Source organism: Mustela putorius, unplaced genomic scaffold (genome assembly GCF_011764305.1).
Source record: "Mustela putorius furo isolate JIRA1106 unplaced genomic scaffold, ASM1176430v1.1 tig00003867_pilon_pilon_pilon, whole genome shotgun sequence".
Classification (NCBI taxonomy): Eukaryota; Metazoa; Chordata; class Mammalia; order Carnivora; family Mustelidae; genus Mustela; species Mustela putorius.
Window position 1 is genome coordinate 16,221,941 of NW_025422019.1, and position 22,327 is coordinate 16,244,267.

Sequence of the window (22,327 nt, forward strand, 5' to 3'; positions counted from 1 at the left end):
CCCATGACCCCTCAACCCAAACTTCATGACAGTTTAGGAGAAGCCACCTCGGCCTGTCCTGAACATGGCCTCTACAAATCACTCAACACAAATCACTCAAAGAGGAATTCCAAGGACCTCACAGACCACTATGGTACAAAAAGCTTTCCACCTGCAGCTCACTGGTCTGCACCAAGACTAACGCTGTCTTACCTAAGAGACCAAGTCACTGAGACACACCCCCACCACCACCTTGGCCAGCCCCCCATATCTGGCCCACGACCAGATGAGAGAGAACACAACTTCTGTACACACATGAGGTGGTCTTAAAATCAGAGCATTGGAACTGGAAAAGGACTCAGAGACCATCTAATCCATACTGCAGGTGGGGAAACTGAGGCTTAGAAACAGCAGATGGCTCCCCCAAAGACATCAGAGAAACAGCAGCAGAGCTCAGAGCTCCCAGCCATGCTCCGCCTCTCCCTGGGCAGCCAGACGCTATCAACCTCTTCCAATTCTCTAAGCCCAGGCTGGAGTACGGTGAAAACCATACAGCTAGTTTGAGGATTCAAAGCAATAGGGGAGAGCTGGTAAGTCCTGACCTGAGGGAGGATCCCAGGGCTGATGTGTGGTATCCGGTGTTGCACACCAGCTCAGGGTCTGCCAAATCTGGACATCGGGCAGCTCCTCTTCAGGAAAACACAAGGCCCCTGCACTGCCCCACACTGTCTGCTGACCTGGCAGATGACGGTCACCATGACCTGCTATACGCAGAAAAGATGATCTTTTTCACCTCTTTGCAGTAGCCAAACCCAACCAAACCAACTGGATGGAGCTGACCCCTCTGCCCTCAGCTTTACCACTCTCCCCTTCTCTCCCGCTGCTCCAGCACCCAGCCTCTGCCCTTCTCCTCTAACACGTTGAACATGCTCCTACCACAGGACGTTTGCTCATGCTGCTCCTTCTCATTCTTCACTAGCATCGTACCTGTGTTCAGACATCACCTGCTCAGTGAGGTGGTCCTTGACTGTAATCACTGTCATCGCTGTATTCCCATCCCCTGATCTTTTGTTTAAAATGGCACTTTCGCCTTCAAACACGAGTGGCTATTTAAATTTAAAATTAACAAAATGTAATCCTCCTTTGACTAGCCACATTTCAAGCGCTCAAGAGCCACATATGGCCATCAGTTATTTATCATGCTGGAGAGTGCAGATTTAGAACATTTCCATCATCACAGAAAGTTTGATTTGGAAACAAGCAGGTTATTCTCTCTGAACTGGGATAAAGCAGTAAGTGGCTAGAAGGTGGTCGAGACAAGTGCCGTACATGCGCCGGTAAAGATCATGACCTGGCAAATGGTCAAAAGAGGCAGTTAGGCATGGCAATCAGCCCTGAGTTCACTGAAAACAAAAAACAAAAAACAAAAAACAAAAACCCACAGTACTAAAATTCATCATGATTGACTAACACCCTGCCTCAAAAAGGCACCCAGGGATTCGATTTTTTGTTTGCTTGTTTTCATTTTTTATCATATTTTACTGAAGTATAATTAACACAGGGTAAGAGGCACAGCTTCCAGACCTTCGATGTGATGGATTATGCCGATGGTCACAGCCATTTAACCAACCCCCAAACCCAATAGAGAACATTTCCCTTACCTTGGAAGGTTCCTTTGCTCCCTTTCTTCACCCTCTGCAACCGCTTTCGCAGGGCAGTCGCCAGAGAGTCCTTTGGTCTACTCCCGCATTCTATCCAGACAGAGCCAGGCTGTACAGACGGTTTGGCCTGGTGTCTTTGTGGACAGACTCCGCTGGGCACGCATCGTGGGTTGCAGGTACCAGCGTGCTCTGTACCATCGATGTATAGTGATCACTTTCCCAGTCCTCCCTGTGACTTTTTTTTTTTTTTTTAAATTCACTCTAAATGCCTCCTGTTTTGACACCAGGCCTTTTTCATTAAGGTCCCCAAGGGAGATGCCAGGAGCAGGTGAAGAAACAGGAAGGAAGCCAGTGGGGTCTGGTCCCCTCCCCTGACACAGGAGACCATCTGCCATCAGGAGAGCTGTACCAGCAGGTCAAAATACCAGAGGGAAATGAGTGCCGGTGGACAAGCTGCCAGAACCATCTCGCCCAACAGCCTCTAAAAAGGCCAGCCCGGTCACTGACCAAGATCTTGGCCGTCAGGATGGCCCAACGCAGCCTTCCAACCCCTTCCACCCGCTAGGCTCCAACAAGTCCACCTGCTCTCCAAGTTTGTTCCCCCAAATCCGGATGTTGTAGCCCTGATCCCCAGTGTGAGGGCACTGAAAGGTGGGCCTTTAGGAGCTGACTGGACCCAGAGGGTGCCATCCCTGTGAATGGGATTATGCCATCTGTAAGCCAGGAAGAGTGCTCTCACCGGACACCACACCTGCTGGCATCTTGCTCTCAGACTGGCCCGCATCCAGAAGGGTGAGAATTAAAGGTCTGTGGGTTAAGCCACCCAGTCTACGATACTCTGTGCCTGCAGCCAGACAGGCTAAGACATCCCCCATCACTCCCACCAGGATCCTTTACCCCACAACGCAGATGTGATGTCAGTTAACAGCTGTCCGCCGAAGTCAGCTTCGCATGGATTCACGCGATCACGTAAAATGGACAACCCGTGTTTCTGGCTGCTCACCAGGCGGTAGCAGTTTCTAACGCTGTGACACTGAGTTTTCCATCCTTCCTGCAACCACCCCTACTTTTCCATACAGCCTCACCTCACAGCAATTTTATTCATGGTGCTGTTGCTCACAGGAAAACCTTTTTTGTAGACATGATTTTTTTTTTTCAGTACCACTTGTCACCTCCTACTTTAAGCTTATTCCTTTATCATAGGTGATAGCAGTAGTCGCAAAGCTGAGGTCACAGTGAACTGTGGTCACAAACACCAGACAGGGGCTGTGTCTGTAAACCCAACCCGCCCATTCCCCAAAGACCAACAGTTTCCCTTTTCATAAGATGTGTGACAGCATGTGGGGACACAGGCAGGCTCACTTGCTTATGCTTGCAAAAAAAGGCGTCCTTTGCTTTCCTAATGAGGACAAATTTCAAATCATTCTGACACTACATGTGTTACAGAATCACCCAGGGAAATGCTAGTGCTGGCGGAATAATAAATGTGTATTGATTTACGGCCCCAGGTGAAATTAAAAGTCACTCTCATTCTCAGATCTTTTCATCACCCCACCCCCAGCAGATGAGAAAAACTGGCAGATGTGGAGAAAATCACACCAAAGAGGAGCCCTCAATTTTCCCCCAGTTATTAAATTATATCGACAAATTGCCACAGATTCACATTGAAGGACTATGCGATTTTCGAATTAGCATCGAACCACTTTGATATGAGGAGGGTCAAGACCACTGGTGTTCAGAGAATCGAGCAAGAGGCCAGGAGGTTTTGCAGCCGGTGGACGTGGCCTCACTGGTGGGCCTTACAGACAGACTGGAGGGCCCTGGTCCCTTGTGACTTCTGGCCACACTAGTCGAGCTGACCATTGAGGCCCTGTGGTCTAGTGAAGGGAGCAGGTGCCGTGCTCCACGGGCACCACAGAACTGAAAGCGCCAGGGTCACGAGACGCTGTAGAAGAAGGCAAGATGGTGTCAGCTGACGCACTGTGACCGCCTCAGGGACAAGGGAGCACTTTCAAGTGCTTGGCTGCCATGCCAAGATGCAGCCTGGCTTCTGTCACATGAGGCCTCAGTCTGACGGCTATTTTCTGATGCCGGAGAGGAAAGCAAGGCTCTCGGGGGGACATGCGCTCTAAGCCCCGAACGCTGACTGCCATGGGATCGGAGCGGAGCCTTGCTGGCTGGACGCTGTGACCATGGGATGTTGAAAGGAAAGGACACCTGCGGGGTTCCCTAAAATGTGAACAAAGTCCGACAACCCCTGCGCTAAGCCCTCCTGACACAGAGATACCGAAGCACGGAAACAGCTCTGTTCCGCAAAGGAAGTACGATCACTGGGCTGCCTGCTTCTCCCCCTCTGCGGTTACGAAGGACATGCCATTGAGTATCACGCCAACACCCCTGCTCCAAATATCAAAATAAAGAGGTCCTTACATAACAGGCCTAACAATACAAGCAGTACTACTACGGATGCCCACTAAAGACAAGGCTCTTGCCCAAAGCCTTAATGAACAATCTCATCTTGTTTTAAACACAAGCATTTCAAGATTCCTGCTGTAGAAATTAGGACCACAGCGGAAAGGGTCAGGTCCCATAGCTGGTTGGGGACACAGAAGGCATTCAAGCCCCCAGAGATCCGACCTAAACTCTCCTCCCCTTCACACCTAGGAATGTGTAGGTCAATCTTCCTCCAAAGTTGCCTGATGGCCCTAACTCTCAATTTTGATTCAATAAAAGAAAAAGAACAGATAATTCACAATGCTCAGAAAATTGCTCTCTGTATTCGACAATGCCTTCAAAATCAGAAGAGATTCCAATTTAAGACCCACTACGTGGCAGCACAGGGATTCTTGGGCTGGGGGTGGGTTGGGGTTTTTTTGTTGTTGTTTTGGTTTGGTTTGTTTTTTGTTTTTTAAGCAGGAACCGACAAGGACAAAGAAAACAAGAACAGCAGCCACAAAACTGTGTGAGCTGGGAAAGTAGACAGAAGAGTGGCACGTGCCTGAAAGTTGCAAACACTGGTAGAATCTTAGGGCAGAGGGTGAAGTCCAGAAGCTACGTATCAGAACCCTGAAGGCTTAGGAATGAATGCCACGAGGCACTCCTGGAAGAGGAGTGCAAGAGGGAAGACTGAAAGGACCATGTCCCCTCCCCCGCGGTCCACAGTGCACTAACCCTGTTCCCCAACTGGCAAGCAAGCCTCTGGACCACTGAGAGCCAAATAAAGCGTCTCTGCACCAGGCACCTCGTGCTGCTGAACACAGAGGTCACTGCATTGAAAAGAAGAGGGATTAAGGAAATTTACCTACTACCCTGCCAAACTCACTAACCCAGAAGAACAGAGAAAATGACTTGAAGTGCATAAAATAAAATATAAAGACTTATAAAAGAAACCAATTATAATGGCATGCACCTCATAAGATATAAAAAACTACACTTTAATAAGTGCTTCTAAATGAGTGTATTAAATAGCACAATGGATCGATTAAGGACAGTAATGTAGTGGTAAGCACAAAAAATATTTTGAGATATCTGCCAAAACTGATCTTAGACAATATCTGATTTTCACCACTGACAAAGTTCCAAGGACTCTAATATTATCAACTGTGGTTTATTGCCTGATTTTATGATGGAAGAAAAGGTGAAGTTTAAGATAAAGTTTAAATGAAAATAAAGACATGATTTCGTTCTAATTAAAGTTCCTGGATACTCTAAATACCATCCAAGGGGCCAAAAACCAGGTTAAAATCTCCTGCCCTACCATTAAGATCATATTTCAGGAGTCTCACCCGCATACAATCATAAATATATTTTTCTTAAATATTATCAGAAGGCCAATAATCACCAGACTTTGGGGAAACCAGAACACTGAGGGCAAATGGAAGATCTTATAAGCTTCCAGACAGGGAAAAAAGGATTTAAAAAAGTAACAACTGAGCACATAGGTGGCTCAGTTGGTTGAGCATCTGCCTTTGGCTCAGGTCAAGATTCTAAGCCTGGGATCCAGCCCTGCATCAGGCTCTCTGCTAAGCCTGCTTCTCCCCCTCACTTTGCCCCTCTCCCTGCTTATGCTGTCAAATAAATTTTTTTTTAATTCAACAATAAAAACTGGTTATTAGACTAGCATTAAACTTCTAAAAAGCAACCCTGGAAATGAAAAGACAGTGGATTAATCCCTCATAAACTCCTTTCCATCCAGGCAAGCTACCAAATAAAGTGTGAGGATAGAACAGCAACACTTTCAGACATTAAAGTCTCAAAAAATTTTGCCTTCCTTATGTGTGTTCTTAGAAAGCTACTTAAAAAGGTACTCCTCCAGAACAGTAGTATAAATCATGAAAGACAGCAACGCGGGATCCAGTGAGATACAATCCAAGAGAGAAATAAAATGAGTCCCCAGAATCACAGTGAATGAGATCTCAAGATGACAACTGAGGAGATCTATAATGAGCACATACGTGTGTCTGTGTGTAATTTATAATCCATTTTCATTTTATGAGTATATGGGGACATACAATGTATGATGCAGGAAAGAACAAAACCAATCATACAAGACTATGCTCTGCTATGAACAGCATTTACCACCATCATCATAATAGTGCTGACTATTGATCTAAACAAAATACCAATGCAAATGTACTGGGGGTGCGGGGGGGGGGGGGGACGACCAGGCAATGGGTGATGGTTAAAGAGCCAACCAGAGGAGGGAGTCAAGAAATCATGCTTGTAACTGACAAAGCCAGAGGAGCGACATATGCATGTTACTTAGAGATGCCGAGGTTGAAAGTTATCCATGGCTGCCTCTAGAGTAGGGGTTATTTTTTATAATGACCCTTGTAGAATAACAGGGCATTTAAATCATAAACATGCATGACTTGGATAAAGATCAAAACTCAACATAAAGAAAATACAGGCAGTAATTTACAAGGCAGAAGAAATTTACAAGAAATTACAAGGCAGTAATTTGTGAGTACATTAGTCAGAGGAAGAGAACCAGGAGGAGACCAATAGTAAGAGAGACACTGCAAGGAACTGACTCGTGTGACCGTGGGGGGCTGGCAGGGCAAGCCCGAGATAACCCCCTCCCATCAAGAAGGGCAGACTGGGACGCAGACACCTGCTGAAATTGTTCTCCCTGGGTAGAACTTCTTCCTCAGGGAAGTCTCAGCTCTGCTCTTAAAGCCTTTCCACTGGCCGGATCAAGCCGTCAGATTGGTGAGGATCATCTCCTTCACTGAAAATCAGCTGCTGATAGCTGCTAATCACCTGCATGAAACTCCTTCCCAGCAACACTAGGTTAGCACTGGATTGAAGAGCTGGAGACAGAGAGGAACCTGACGCAACACTGGGTAGCACACCCCCGCTTCCCACCTGCTCTGTCTGATGGTTGCCCTACGAGCTCTCACTTGTGGTTCAGTCACTGGAGAATCTGGTCGGCTTCTCACACATATACATAGCAGTGCTCCATCAGAGGTCCCGACGTGCGGAACACACTTCTCTGCATAAACTATTTTTGCCAGCTTCTTTCATAAATGACTATTCTGTATTAGTATAAAACACAATGGGGTGGGGGGACACCAACAGCAAAAACTGAAAAAGAAAAAATAAAAAAACATAAAACTCACTTACCCACCCCCAGAACTAAGTGTGAACAAAATAGCAGGAACTACTAAAGATGAGAGCCGAACGAAATAGAAAGCAAATCAACATGATCCACAAAATCAAATGCAGCTTTTCTAAGGAGATGAATAAACTTCTGGCACACGAGATTAAGAGACAAAGAGTACAAATAAACACCAGCAATAAAACAGGGCATGTAAGTACAGATGGATCCAAGATTTTTAAAAATCTTCTGTAGGGCACCTGGGTGGCTCATTGGGTTAAAGCATCTGCCTTCGGCTCAGGTCATGATCCCAGGGTCCTGAGATCGAACCCTGCATCGGGCTCTCTGCTCAGCAGAGAGCCTGCTTCCCTCTCTCTCTCGTTCTCTGCCTGCCTCTCTGCCTACTTGTGATCTCTATCTGTCAAATAAATAAATGAAATCTTTTTAAAAATCTTATGTAAATAATATAAGCAACTTCAATGCGGTACATTTGAAAGCCTAGATAAACAGGCAATTTCTAGAAAAATATGTTTTGAAAATTGTTGCCAAACCACAACTATAAAAATGAGACAGCAGGGGGAAAAAATCAGTCATAGGGTTGGTAATTATAATAGAAGTAAGAAAACACCAGTTTCAGTACAAAGTGCTGAGCACTTTTTTAAAAATGCTTTTTATACGCATGAACTGGGCTCATCCTTACAACTCTGCAGGGTGGGTACTAAGGTTATGTTTCTTTTACATATTTTTTTTAAGATTTTATTGATTTATTTGACAGAGAGAGATCACAAGGAGACAGAGAGGCAGGCAGAGAGAGAGGAGGAAGCAGGCTCCCTGCCAAGCAGAGAGCCCGTGCGGAACTCGATCCCAGAACCCTGAGATCATAACCAGAGCCCAAGGCAGAGGCTTGACCCCACTGAGCCACCCAGGTGCCCTCTGACACATATTTTAGAGAGGAAAACTGAAGCCAAAGAGGCGAGGTAACTTGTCCATGGATCACCGCTAATGCACTGAGGCTGTCTGGCTCTAGAGTTCACGATCTTAAGAGAGAACATACTGCCTCTCCAAAAGGCAACAGGCTCAATTTTGCAGGCAAGTTCTACTAAAAATTAAAGGAACAAGTTCCTACATTACTACAAGTATTCCAGGGCACAGAAAAAGAACAGAAAAGCTAACATAACTTCATAACAATATGTAACTCATTATATGTTGTGTGAAAGGGCAGGTGCTTTAGACTAACGTCACTTATGAGCAGAGATGCAAGAATCCTAAATGAAATAGTAAGTGAAAAGGAGCTATGAATTAAAAGATTAACACTTTCTGGCCAAATAGGGTTTATTCCAAGAATTCAAGGATGTCTCAATATTAGACTATTAATTCAAAATATTAACCTCTCAAAGGAAAATATATACAGAAATAGTACCCTAAATTCAACACTTATTTGTGATTTTTTAAAAATACCTCTCAGCAAACAAAAAATTGAATAGTCACTTCAAAAATCAGCAGCCAACTATTCAATATTGTATTGAAGACCTTGGCTACTAAATAAGAAAAAAGGAAACTATCAGAATTGGAAAGGAGCTTCCATTATATATAATATACCCAAAATAATCAACTAATAAAACAAAAATCAGGAAGATCATTATTCAAATAACATTAGTTTTATGCAGTAATCATACAGAAAATGAAATATTAACCCATAAGAGAGCAAGAAAGCTCACAAAATATAAAGGAATAGTCTTAATAAAAATCTATCAAATTCTGATGGAAAACAAACTGTCACTATAGGACATGAGGACTTTATGGAGAAAGAGGAAATGGGAAGGAGGATCCTTACTGGGTTGCTGATCATATTATTATCAAACTGTTCTTTATATATTCTGGATAGAGTCTTTTGTCTGATAGAGAAGTGTTGTCCATGCTGTCTTGTCATTTTCCTAATGGTATTTTGGAAGAGCAAAGGTTTTGGATTTTGATAAACTCCAATTTTCAATGGTTCATGGTTTTTTAATGGTTCATGGTTTCTGTGGCATACCTAAGAAACTGTGCCTATCCCACGATCGCTAAGATTTCCTCCTTTGTTTTCCTGTAGAAGTTTTAGAGTTTTTGATTTTACACTGGGCTTGTGATCCCTTCTGGGTTAACTTCTATGTGATGGCTGATGTCCATTTCTGTCCAGACGGCTGTCCCGTTGCTCCAGCAGCATTTACTGACAAAACTTTTCTTCCCACTACTGAGCTGCCTCCACACCTTTGTCAAAACCAGCTAACCATATATGATATGTGTGGATCTATTTCTGGACTCTCTATTCTCCTTGAACTCATGGGAGCTGATAATAATCCATTTCATGAGTGTTTCATTTCTTCTCTTCAGAAGCCTGTAGGGCCCTGCCTATAGGACGAATGAAGAAATCAGTCCTCCTGAGGCAATGGAATTATTCTGTCTGAGGTAACAAGACTGGGACACAACTGATGTCTGATACCACGAATTTCTGCCTTTCTTTCTACAGTGCTAAGATGTTGGCAGAAGAGATGTCAAGGACCCCAAATGTGTGTGATATCTTTAAGTATTTGATAATACAAATAAAATAAAATAAAACTTAGAGTTGCACTTGTGAACCTGTCATACTGGAGATGAGTATCTCTACTGCCAATGGTGGATCCAGAAATTATAGATAGATAATTGCACAAGAAAGATCCTATCGCATGACACAACCTGAGCGAGGAACAGTATCCATGAAGGCACTTCCTAAAAACCTGGGCTTCCAGAACTAAAGGTCGTCCAACTTCCTTAGAAACAACATCTTCAGGGGCACCTGGGTGACTCTCAGTGGGTTAAGCCTCTGCCTCTGACTCAGGTCATGATCTCAGGGTCCTGAAATTGAGCCCTGCATCGGGCCCTCTGCTCAACAGGGAGCCTGCTTCACCCCCGCCCCCCGTCTCTGCCTGCCTCTCTGCCTACTTGTGATCTCTCTCTCTGTGTCAAATAAATTAATAAAATCTTTTTAAAAAATAAAAATATAAATAGATAAATAAATAAAAAGAAACAACTACTTCAGTCCAACAACATCAGCCAACATTTATTCAATAGTTATACATTAAGCCTATCATTTACATCTTTTTATTTTGTTTTCTTAACAATCTTACAAAGAAGGTGCCATCATTTTTGCCACTTTTAAAACAAAGAAACTGAGGCAGAGAAAGGATCAACCACCTACCCAGAATGCTCCAGTTAGAAACTGGCAGACTTGGGATCTCTGTCTCTGACTCCAACTCCCACGTCCTTAGCCGCAAGACTACCCTCACTCAGGACTGAGGGAACCTTTTGAAACTTGCTCCTGTGGATGAGACAACTGCCTCAGGTGACCTGAGGCTGACAAGCTCACGGGTGGGCAGCAGTTGTGTGAAGCCGGTCACCTGCTCCCAAAACTTTACTGCTGGCCCCACCTCGCTCCCTCGTTTCCTTCTGTTCAACATTTGCCTCAAAAGGGACACCTTGAAGAATGGGCTTGAAAAACTACCAGGGGCAGGCTGGGGGGAGGCAGAGTTAGAAACTGAGGCAACAGGAAGACTGGGAAGAAGGGATGGCTATCTCCAGACAGAGAGCTTTCAGGAGCCCCTGGGACGCTGGAGGTGAGGAGGAAGGGCTGGAAAGAAAATGCCTGGGGACAAAGTGCAGGCAGGGAGTAACTAAAGATGCCCTAAAGAGAGGGAATGAGGGTGAAAATGAGATTTCTAAGGAGGTGGGCAAGGAGGGAGCTCAAAGGGTTAAGGGCGGGAAGGGGAGAAGCCCTGAGAGAGAGGAGACTGAAAACAGAGGTGTGGGAAGAAGACCGGCCGACCTGGCTCCGTCCTCTGCATCGGGAAGAGACTCACTGAGAGTATAACAACGAGCGGCTGAAGAGCGCAGAAAGAACCCCCACTAGCCCAAGATACAGCACAGGGTTGAATGCTAAACAGTCTGCAGTAATCACAGATTGTTGCACAAGGAGCCTACAGCACTACCCAGTCTGGGCTGGGAACAGATCAAATCCCACAAATCAAAAGCCTACAAATCCAAGAATCTGTCACTTTTGCAAGTAGGAAGATCCTTGGGGATAGTTTTTGGCTGTGACCTTGCTAGTACAACCCTAAAATATCCTTTACAAGAGAGTCGTAGCTGCAGTTTTGTTCCTAAGGGTGAAATCCCCTCTGAGGTTCCTGCTGGAACACCACTGGCATCCCAGGCTGTGCAGAGTCAGCCCAACCTTCAAGTGTGGCACACACCCAGCAACACTTGTTGCATCGATGGAGCAGTGAAAGCGGCCACCACAGCAGGACCAGAGAAAGGAAACAGAGCAGGAAAATGAGCAACTGAGAGGGTTTCCCTTTTATTGCTAGAAGTTCCTTCGTTCTGGCGGGGGCGGGGGAGAGGGCTGGCATCTGAGGAGCTTAACAGAGAGATGGTCAAGGGGAGGCCTGGAAGACAACCTTGTTAGTCAAAGAAGAATCAAAATTATGCCAAGCAACCATTTCTGACCTATGACACAAAGTTGTTTTTCCCTTCTTCCTTTGCCTCTGTAAGGACCTATTTAGCCAGAGCACTTCCATCCGATTAAACAATAATTTTGTTATTTAAAACTTAAACTGTCCCTGCCCCCTTCCCCCCAGGGAACTTACTTAAAAACAAGTCCCGGAAACCAGTCCCAGGTAACAAAGCCCAAATACAAGGGTGGGTCAGGCCGAGACATCCGATTAGTTACCAAGGAGTATAGGCCCTGCCCTTTGGGTACCTTTTGGGCACCAATTCTGACAAGGTGATAGGCTGGTTCAAATATCTACTAGGGAAAATTGTAATTCAATTGGTCACTTATATGTGACGTAACCTGACTGTGCAGCTTTCTCTGTGTGTTACAATTTCATTGGCCGCCTGTGCATGGTCAGGTCCAACCACATGGCCTTTGCCCTTAAAAGCTAATCTGTGAAGCAGAGAGAGGTCGCCCTCTCTGTAAGAGGCACGGCCCCAAATGTTCGATCTGATTCTTTTTTTTTTCTTTTTTTATTTTAAGATTTTATTTTTATTTATTTATTTGACAGACAGAGATCACAAGTAGGCAGACAGGCAGGCAGAGAGAGGGAGAGGAGGAAGCAGGCTCCCTACAGAGCAGAGAGCCCGATGCAGGACTCGATCCCAGGACCCCGAGATCATGACCTGAGCCAAAGGCAGTGGCTTAACCCACTGAGCCCCCCAGGCGCCCCGGTCTGATTCTTGATGCTTGGCGCGGAATAAAGCTTTGCTTGACCTTCGCTTTATATCAGTCTCGCTCCTTTAATCACAGACCCATTATTGGGGGACCTAACAGCCTCCTCCTCTTTTGCATTTTTCTCTCTCAATTCCTTCCTCCCGAACCAGGGATACTGGTGTACACAGGAAACAAAGATGAGAGAGAGAGAGGAAAGGAACAGCTCCTATGAGAAGCCAAGGGCTTTGCAGGGTGAGAAAACTCTAGTCACTATTGCTACTTAACTTTGAATCCCCAGTGCCTAGACAGAGGGTCTAGGGATTAGTAGACATTCAAGTGATAGCACTTACTATTATCAACATATAGCTATGTATTATTTACAGCCAATCTATAGTTATTATTTTAATTACAACTGTAATCACTATTGCTGCTGCATGACCACGGAAGGAGGTTGGACGCAGACACTGGCCGAGAGCGCCAGTTGAAGAAGTCTTGATCTACTACAGGCAGGAGAAGCTAATGAGCTGGTCCGACCAAACAGAACACTGACAGGATGCTCACGGGCCAGAATGGGACTTCTATGGCCTCGGTATCAGAACCAAGGTCATCTCCCTCTCTTGTAAAGCATGACAGTTTATAGAGCATTTCCACATTCACGACATCATTCACCTCTCTGTCTCTGTGGCAGAGTAGGTGGCCTGATCCCCATTTGCACAGAAGGAATTTTACTCAGAGAGGAACCGTGATTTGCTACCAGTCACACACCCGATGAGTGGTGAGGTAGTCTTGGAGGTCAGGTCTTCTGACAGCGTGTTGATGTTCTCCCAAAGGCTGGCCCAAGACTGGCCAGGGATACCTGAAACCAGAGAGGGAGTTCTAGCCAGCCACAGGGGAGAGCAGGAGCCAAGTAAAAGGAATGAGGGGCTCAGTCTGAAATTACCTCAGGCCACCACCTGGGGTGACACTAATCAGAGATTCAGAAACATCAAAATTCAGAATGTTAAGGGCAGCCATCACAGTAGCATTGTCTTTTAATGCCTTTTTTTTTTTCTTTTTAATGATTTTATTTATTTATTTATCAGAGAGAGAGAGAGATCCCAAGTAGGTGGCGGGGTTGGAGGGGGGCAGGCTGCCGAGCAAAGAGCCTGATGCAGGGCTCAATCCCAGGACCCTGAGGTCATGACCTGAGCCGAAGGCAGAGCCTTCACTGAGCCACCCAGGTGCCCCCTGATTGTTATTTTAAATACATGGCTCACTTGATCCTTATCCTAAACCTCTGATGTAGTATTAGCTCCATTTTACATAGAAGGAAGCACAGGGTCAGGGAGGCTAAGTGACTGGCCTGTGCTGGTCTCCTGGGCAAGAAGAAGCAAAGACAGGACCCCCGCCTCCATCAGCCTGCAGGTCCACATCCACATACCTTCCGCCATGCCAAGCAGCTTCCTTAAAGCACTTCCTTCCATGTGATTCCGCGCATCCCAGGACTCCCCTCCTTCCATACTTGTCCCGTGGCATCCTCCATCGCTTCTTGGTTAACCTGCCTGCGGGGCTCTCAAGGGACAATATGCACGGAGAACAGTAAGGGATGGAGGTAGCAGGAGTAGCCAGAAAAGCCAGGGATGGGACCCGCTGGGGCCCTGGACATCTTCACTAGGACAGCCCTGGCAACATCCCCTCGGAGCATAAGAACCCAGAAGGGCCAAACCTGAGAAGCTCAAGAACAGGACCATACACGCCCAAGAGTACCGGCAGCCGAGACAGCCCCGGACCAGGAGACACGAGGCTCTGCTGGCAGCCAGCTGACCACCCCGGGAAGATCACTCCAGCTTCAGAGCCCCCACATCCCGCCAAAAGGAGACACATGCCACCTGTCCCTTCTTACCCAAACAGGTGTGGCAGGGGTGCAAAGAAGAAGAGGACCATGTTCTTCTCAAAGCAACCCACAGATATAATGCAACCACTACACTTGAGGCATTGCCCATGCTCACTGACTTCTAGAACCACTGTTCACACAGAGTTTCTGAGAAGGCTCTTCTAGAACCAGATTCATTAATGATCCAATGCAATCACGTGCAGCCTGCGTGGAGCAGACTTACACCATTTAGTCATAAAGCCCTTGCAGCAGATGGCACAGATTCCGTGCTGGGGCCGGCCCCAGCTGGCCTGGCTTCTCCAGCACGACACCGATGGCCTGGTGACCCCGCCACAGCTCAGAGTCACTGTACTTTGTGGCTGAGAAATTTCAAACTGCAGAACTTTCGTATTCAAAGTGTACACATCCTTGCAATGATTCTCACTCTGAAAAGGGTGCAGCTACCTTAAAAAGAAAGCCACCTGGAAACAGGCCCGGAGTTAAGAAAATGCTGCTTCTGACAAGCCCACAGTAAAAACAACCTGAGGGAAACCATACCTACGAAGGCAGCTCTGTGTCCACAGCATGGCTATTATACATAACACTGCAGTAAGCAGAGGGGTGCGCATAGCCTTTTGGCTTTGTGTTTTAGCATCCTTCAGGTAAATACCCAGCCATGTGATTACTATTTTTAACTTTTTGAGGAACTTCCACGATGTTTTCCACAGTGGTTACACCAGCTTGCATTCCCGCCAGCAGTACATGAGGGTTCCTCCAAGTGTTCACCGACTGATACATGGATAAAGAGGTTGTGGTGTGTATATACAGTGGAATATTACTCATCCATCAAAAAGAATGAAATCTTGCCATTTCCAATGACATGAATAGAGGTAGAGAGTATAATGCTAAGCAAAATATGTCCGCCAAAGACAAATACTGTATGATTTCACTCGTGTGGAATTTAAAAAAACAAAACAAATGGACAAAGGAAAAGAGACAAAGCAAAAAACAGACTCTTAACTATAGACAACAAACTAATGGATACCAGAGGGGAGGTGGCTGTGGGATGGGTAAAATAGGTCATGGGGAATAAGGCACTCACTTGTGATGAGCGCCAGGTGACGTATGGAAGTGCTGAATCACTACATTTTACACATGAAACTAATCTAACACTGTATGTTAATTACACTGGAATAAATTTAAAAAAAAAAAAAGGCATTTCCACAACTGAGGGCAAGGGCAAGGCTGTAACTTGGGACGGAAAATCATGCCATCCCGACCCTGAAGACCAGTCTCCCTGGTTTCAACCGCCACAGGCATACTTTATTTGACCTATATGAAATTGCCTACCCACTCCCAACCATGGTTTTCAAAAATGTTTAATGAGTTGCCAATTTATTTCACATTAAACAGAGGCTTCCAGTGGTTCTTGAAAACTTCGTTGAGAGCCCTGAGTCCACAGCCCTGCACAGCAACTCTGCCTGGCACCACTAGAGGGCGGGCCTCTCCTCCAGGCACAGGCTTGCCAACAGACAACTGCTGGCACTTGAGCTTCTCCTGCTTTCTGGACTGGCTTCTATGAACAGCTGATTACATCCGATCTAAATTACAGCCTAATTTAGACGTGGACAAACGCTGGTGCTGAAGGACCACAGGCCAGGGATTGGGGGTCTGGCGATGGCCCATGGGCTCCCCCAAACTTCAAGAGCAGAGAGTGGGAAGCCAAAGACTCAGGATGGAAACACAGTTTGCAACCACTTGGCAGCCCTTACCGAGGCCCCCTGTGCCACTCAACTGATCAGGCCTTCTCTCTGGAGACAGGAGCTCATGTAACTTTGTTATCTTTCCATAATGCTGAAGACAGAAAACCAAACGATAAAACCACCTTAATCTTTTCTTTAGGTTTCTGACGAGATGACCATAAATAAGTCTGATTCTTAAATCCCACACCAGGACTGATAAAAGATGCAGTGGGCATGAGTTCTCTAAGGACAGGGCCAGTCTAGGGGGATATCATGGAGCCCTTCACCCTCTCGAACCCCACGTGGGCATCAGACATTTCATCCTGGCATGGCATTTCAGTTGGTGAGTTTCTTCCTTTAGGGGCATTTGCACTGTAAGGTATGAGATTATTTCCAGATAAAAATGGTTCGACCATCAGGAGAAAGGCAAGGAGGGCCCCTACAAAGGACCATGATGAGCACAGCTGTCCTTCCTTATCACAGTAGCCCTGCTGCAAATTAATTTTTAATGCCAAATGAATGAACGTGTCAATGAGCCTGGTGCTGAAAATTCCCACCGATAAACATTTCTTAGAGTGGAGGCATATTTCCATCCCCTGTAAAACGCAATTACCTGACTGACATCTTAATTAATCATACTTACTGCTAAGATTCAGGTTCTGACAGAATGGAACATAAGCTATCAAGTTTGATGGAGGAAAAGGATGGAAAAGCCTGGGATCCCAGGCCAGAGGGAGATCACAGTGAGGAGGGGAGGGCGAGGCATCGCAATCGTGAGACTAAGAACACAGAGTAGTAAACCGTACTACCTCAGCTAGCTCTGCTTCCAACTCAGGCTGAAAGCCATGGGTGGGTATTCATCCTCCCTCGCTTTCACCGAGATATTAGAGAATAAGCCTCTGGCCAGCTGTGATGACAAATAATGAAGATCCTGGTGAGTTACTAAAGGACCAGCTCTGATCTCAATTTCAGTTGGGGGGTGGGGTGGCAACTTAAAGCAGCCACTTCCGAAGCTCTCCTAAATGCAGTATCAAGTCCCACTTCATTTTAATCTTCCCCAGGAACATACGCAATACCTCGCCCCAGGAAGGACTAACGTACATTTTTCTAAAAGTGAAATGAATGGTCTAAGAATTTAGGCCTGGCATAAGATGGTGCTTGAAGTCAAACTCAAATCAAATCACATCCTAAAAGAAGAGCCCATATTTTTGCATTTAAATTGCTATGTAACTTGTATATAGAGAATCATCATAACGGCAGCATCTCCATTTTTTGGTAAGTCAGCTGCCTTCTATGAAGATAACCTGATAGGAGACATTAAATCCCTTCCCCTCCCCACCCCCCCTCCCCCCGCCAGCATTCCTAAGAGGGAACAAAAGGAATCAGAGTGCAGGTAATAGCTCTCACCCAAAGAACAAAGCAGTCAAAGACACATTTTAATATGAAATTGTGCCCTCCAGTTTCCACATCCAAATGCCAGTTCTGCCCCCAAAATCCAATGTGAATGGATTTATGCAAGGTGCAAAAGAGAAAAATTATTATTATTACAATAATCATTGACTAGACAAAGAACAACAGATGCAAACAGCACAGATTGGATCACTCTGCTATATAAAAACACCCCATTTCTTTTCACATAGAAAACACCTTGCTTTAAAAATAGTCAAAACGCCTAAGGAGAGAGACACAGAACCCAGAACCTAGTACTACCTCAACTACGTGAAGTTTTTTCCTCTTGCCCAGGGCTTCACTCTGCCAAGTCATTCGCACTCTTCTGTGAGTTCTTCTGGCCTCCTAAAATGCTGTTTGTTTTCTCTCCACTTGCCCAACCTGCTCCAGTAAATCCTTTGTAAGAGGTAATATGGGAGGCTAGTACGCCCAGGAAAAACTGTTAAGGAGAAAGGACCTTACCACTTCTGGCAGCAGCCTAGTTGAGAGGTCATGGATGGCTTTGACCACTATACATATGGATGACAGAAGGAATATCACCCCCAAGATGACACAGGCTCTGCAAAGAAACAAAACATTGAGACTCTTAACTGGGAGAAGTCTGCTCCGCTTGTTTACACAATAATGCAACCCAAAGTACTGGGACCCAACCGTAATTCACCACATGCCCACCATGACCACCACCCCACCCCACCCCCCAATCTCAGAAGTGATACTGAATCATCTCTAGGATCCCAGGCCAATTTATCAGCAAAACCAACCCCAAGGGAAAAGTGCTCACCATCCTACATGATCTCAGAGCATCCCATGAATGCTGACATGGGAAGAATTTCAAGGACAGTAAATCCATCCCTTTGGCCTGGCAACACAATATGCCAGTTCACCTCCAGCTGGAGGGTTCAGAGTTTAATAGCCAAGAGTGAAGGCTCTGGTCCGAGACATCCCAAGCTCTATCATTTAATATGCTTGATCTTGGTCAAAATACTGAACTTCTTTTAGCTTTCTCTGTCAAATGGAAATAATATTTCCCACCTGAAGATGAAAATGAGCATCCAAATAAATAAATAAGTAAGTAACCCATTGATGTGGGCCTAAACAAAGGAAAAGTCCATTCTGGATGTCTCTTCCCGATATGACGTGATAGATACCACTGTATTTTCCCAAAGACTGGAAGTAAGAATGATTTGGTAACAACAAAACGTAGAGTGTTTATGCCAAGAGGAAGCAATTCTTTAAAAAGAAAGGAGAGGAGGGAAGGAAGAATGAGTTCAACAGAGATACCAGCACAGGAGACAGCAGGAGGAGAACGGGGGGGTGTGGGGCAGGGGTTGGTAGGACATCTCGGGGAGCTCAGGATGGAGGAGCTTTCTCTGGCAAACCAGACACAACAATGTGCAGGAGAAGCAAAGATGAAAAATGAAAGTAAATATGAGGAAATGATGATAGTAATACAGGAGTCAAAACACCAAATGAAAACCAAAATAGAGAAAAATGAATGACTACCATTAGCTCTAGGTCATTCCTATCCCAACCTGATGTCCCCATCACTTGGCAGCCTCCTGAGCCCTTTTTTCTCTCACCTATCAAATCATTTTGCATTGTCCATCTTGGATTCCCTTTTCTGGGTAACAGAACAACCCAAAATTGCCCACATAACTTCAACGTAACACCTACTTAATTAGAATCCTAATGAGCCCATGGACACACATGCTCCCCCAAACCTCGAAGTCAGAAATAAATAAGGCTGCTTGGAGCCCAGTCATTAGGCTTCTAATGTATACTCTAATTGTAGGTTTTAGTCTTTCAAAAACAGACAGAAGGAAAGGATCATCACAGATTAGTGCATAACATAAAATATAGAGATTGTAAGAAAAATAATGAATGGGCTGGGAATCTTGAGCAAAAAAGGACCCGGACCCATGCACAATAATGAGTGATCTGCCATGACTACCGTACATCCCCAGAATGAGCCTGGGTTGGCTCAAGGAGGAGATAAGATAATTCAGGCAGTAAGTACTCACGAAGGCGGTGGCAGGAGGGAAGAACGCTGACATGAGGCACTAAGCCCTGGGGCTGGTAATCCCAGTCCTGGCAGAGCTATAGGGCAAAAGGGGCTGCAGCCAGGAGGGGCATCATGAGGGAATGAGGTCCATCTACTGGAGGCCCTTTAGTGATGACATAGTTGAGCAAAGTTGAAGAATCCTGGGGATCAGGGGATCAGTGCTCCCAAGACACTGGCCCCCAAGACCCTGCTGTGCCCAAGGGGAAGCAAGCTATGGGCCACTATGACCAGCACTTGAAATAACCATTCCGACCTGCACACTCTGGGGAGGGGGGGTCCCATTTACAGAAAAAGAGCCTCAAGTCAGGATAGGCCTCCAATGTAAGTTGAGCTTTTCTCCATTGAAAAAATTCCTGAGCATTTGCCACAGACTCTAATACCCTCTTTCAGATAAAGTCAACCACCAACTCAGTGCTTCTCAACCCAAGGGCAAACTGCACTCACCCAGAGAGTTTTCTGAACAGTCGCCCAGGGACCACACCAATTTAACTGTATCAGAATTTCGGGGCTGTGAACCCAAGCATCTGCATTTGTGTCAAAGCTCCTAGGCAATTCGCAGAGGCACTGGGGTTGACAGTCCTGCACCTAGACCCAGCTGGGGCCCTTCCCTCTAGGGAGCTTCACGGTGGCACAGGAAGCCCCAGCTCCCGGGACAGAAGGCAAGGCGGGAGAGGTCACCACAGCTGGTGAGGAAGGAAGAGGTCTAAGGGTCCCTACGAGATGTGCAGTGTATTTTTTTACCAAGCAGTTTTCTCTCTCTGAGACACAGGTATGGCAGCCACCACTTGGGTGCTAGACTTTCTACAGACAATTTATACAACATCCTCTGGGAGCTTTCATCTCCATACTTCCCTGGGGCCGGGGAAAGAAAAAAAAACCAACAGTGAGGCTGCAGGAACCCATTTTTTCCAGATGACTACAGAAACACCACTATAATGCACCAAGAGTGGATCTGAATTTTGTTTACATTTCTTAAGGAGAAAAACATAAAAGATGCAATGATCTCCTTACATACTATCTTGCTCATATATCTTGAAAGAAAATTACACTACAAATCCCTTAAGGGCAAGAACCCTAGTTTTCCATCTCAATATCTACAGGAGCACAAAGCAGATGCCCCATATGCATCTGGGGCTAATGGATTTGCTAACTGATTTTGCTAACTGATCAGTAATTACTGGATAATTTCTAAGTGTTCCCCCCATGGAGTTTAAGGGGGCACCAGCCACTTACCAATACAAGGGGAAGGACACTCCTAATACTTTAGCCAAAATGCTTATTGAGTAGCCCACCTTATAAAACCACTCCAAAATGTAACGAAAATCAAAAGAAATTGATGCTTTGGTTTATTAAAGTTGAATTTTACACAAATATAATCATATTTTCTTCAGCAACGTACCTGTGAATATGCTCAAAAATGTAAAGCCCTGTTTTCATCTTCTTTTAAATGTGCTGCAAATTCAAACACCATAGTCACCTTCCTTCACCACTGCTGGGAACTTGCATGTCAAAGCTGCTCCCCCAGCCTAAACCGGCTATTATTAGCAGAGGGTGTGATGCTATTTTTTAACATTTTATTAATAATATATTGTGTTTACACAGCAGCTTTGTCCTCAGGCACTCAGAGATCTGCACAGCCCTGCATAAATGCCCTAGAGGCCACTCACCAGATCGCAGTTTCTGTTTTTCTGCTGTTTTTCAAGCTGGGAAGGAAAGAGGTGTGTTCCATAAACACAAATGGTCATAATGGGGACATCAAGGATTAGGAGGCTTGTCCAAGGTCACCCAAAGAGTTTGGGGTCCACTTAGAAACACAACCCAATCTCTTGACTCCCTCCCAGCAGCCAGCCCCAGTCAACCACCTGGCCACTCAAAGACTCTTGGCACCCACATCGTACCCTCACACGGCCACCACCCTGGGACTGTGGTGGCCTCCAGGAGACAGGCAAGATTTAGGTCAGAAGCCAACACTACAAATACTGCTTCTTTTAGGTCAGAAGCCAACACTACAAATACTGCTTCTTTTAGGTCAGAAGCCAACACTACAAATACTGCTTCTTTCTGTCACCGTGTGCTGCTTCCTAGTTTAGGAGGGAGCAGAAGGGGAAGCAATGGAGGATCGCTGCCCCACCAGCATGTCACGTGGACCTCACCAGGAGAGGCTGACCTGGCCAGGAAAGGGCAATGTGTCCATCGGCCTGACAGCACCAAGCAGCCAAGTCACTGGAATGAATGCAAATTCCTTCTCTCTCCTGCCCAAACCCCAGCGGAGAAAAACACTGAGTCAGAAAGAGGCAAATGCAATGCCTCCATCAACATAATCCCCCAAATGAACACCAACTGAAGTTGAATTGGAACTCCCACAAGACCACCAGTTGTCCAAGAGTGGTCCACAGAACTGCAGCATCAGCATTACCTGGGAACTTGTTAGAATAGCCGATTTTTGAGTCCACCCCAGATCTGCTGAATTAGAAACTCTGGGGATGGGGCCCAGTAATCTGTATTTTAATAAGCCCTTCCTGTGTTTCTGATGCACAGTCAAGACAGAGCCTAGAATAGTCTTCCCCAAGACACATTTAATATCTGAAAGACAACTAGTAAAATCCTGAGAAATGACTAAAGCCACTGGTCGTCTCTTTTTCTTCTGCTAAAGGCCATAGATTACTAATTGTGCACAACATTGCAATTCTATGAATAACCTTGTAGTAAGCATTAATATTTTTTGCCAATGAAATTATAAGGGCAAAACCTACTAACAGATACTC

The 22,327-nt window shown here is 45.6% G+C and overlaps 1 protein-coding gene across 1 annotated transcript in view; it reads right to left on the reverse strand.

Moving 5' to 3' along the window:
• Positions 1-22,327, reverse strand: part of TMEM163 (transmembrane protein 163) — a 223,582-nt gene that overhangs the window by 22,986 nt on the left and 178,269 nt on the right. Inside the window, exon 5 of the mRNA XM_045066554.1 lies at positions 17,963-18,059. Within this exon, the coding sequence (XP_044922489.1) occupies positions 17,963-18,059 (97 nt within the window). The remainder of the gene's footprint in view (positions 1-17,962; positions 18,060-22,327) is intronic.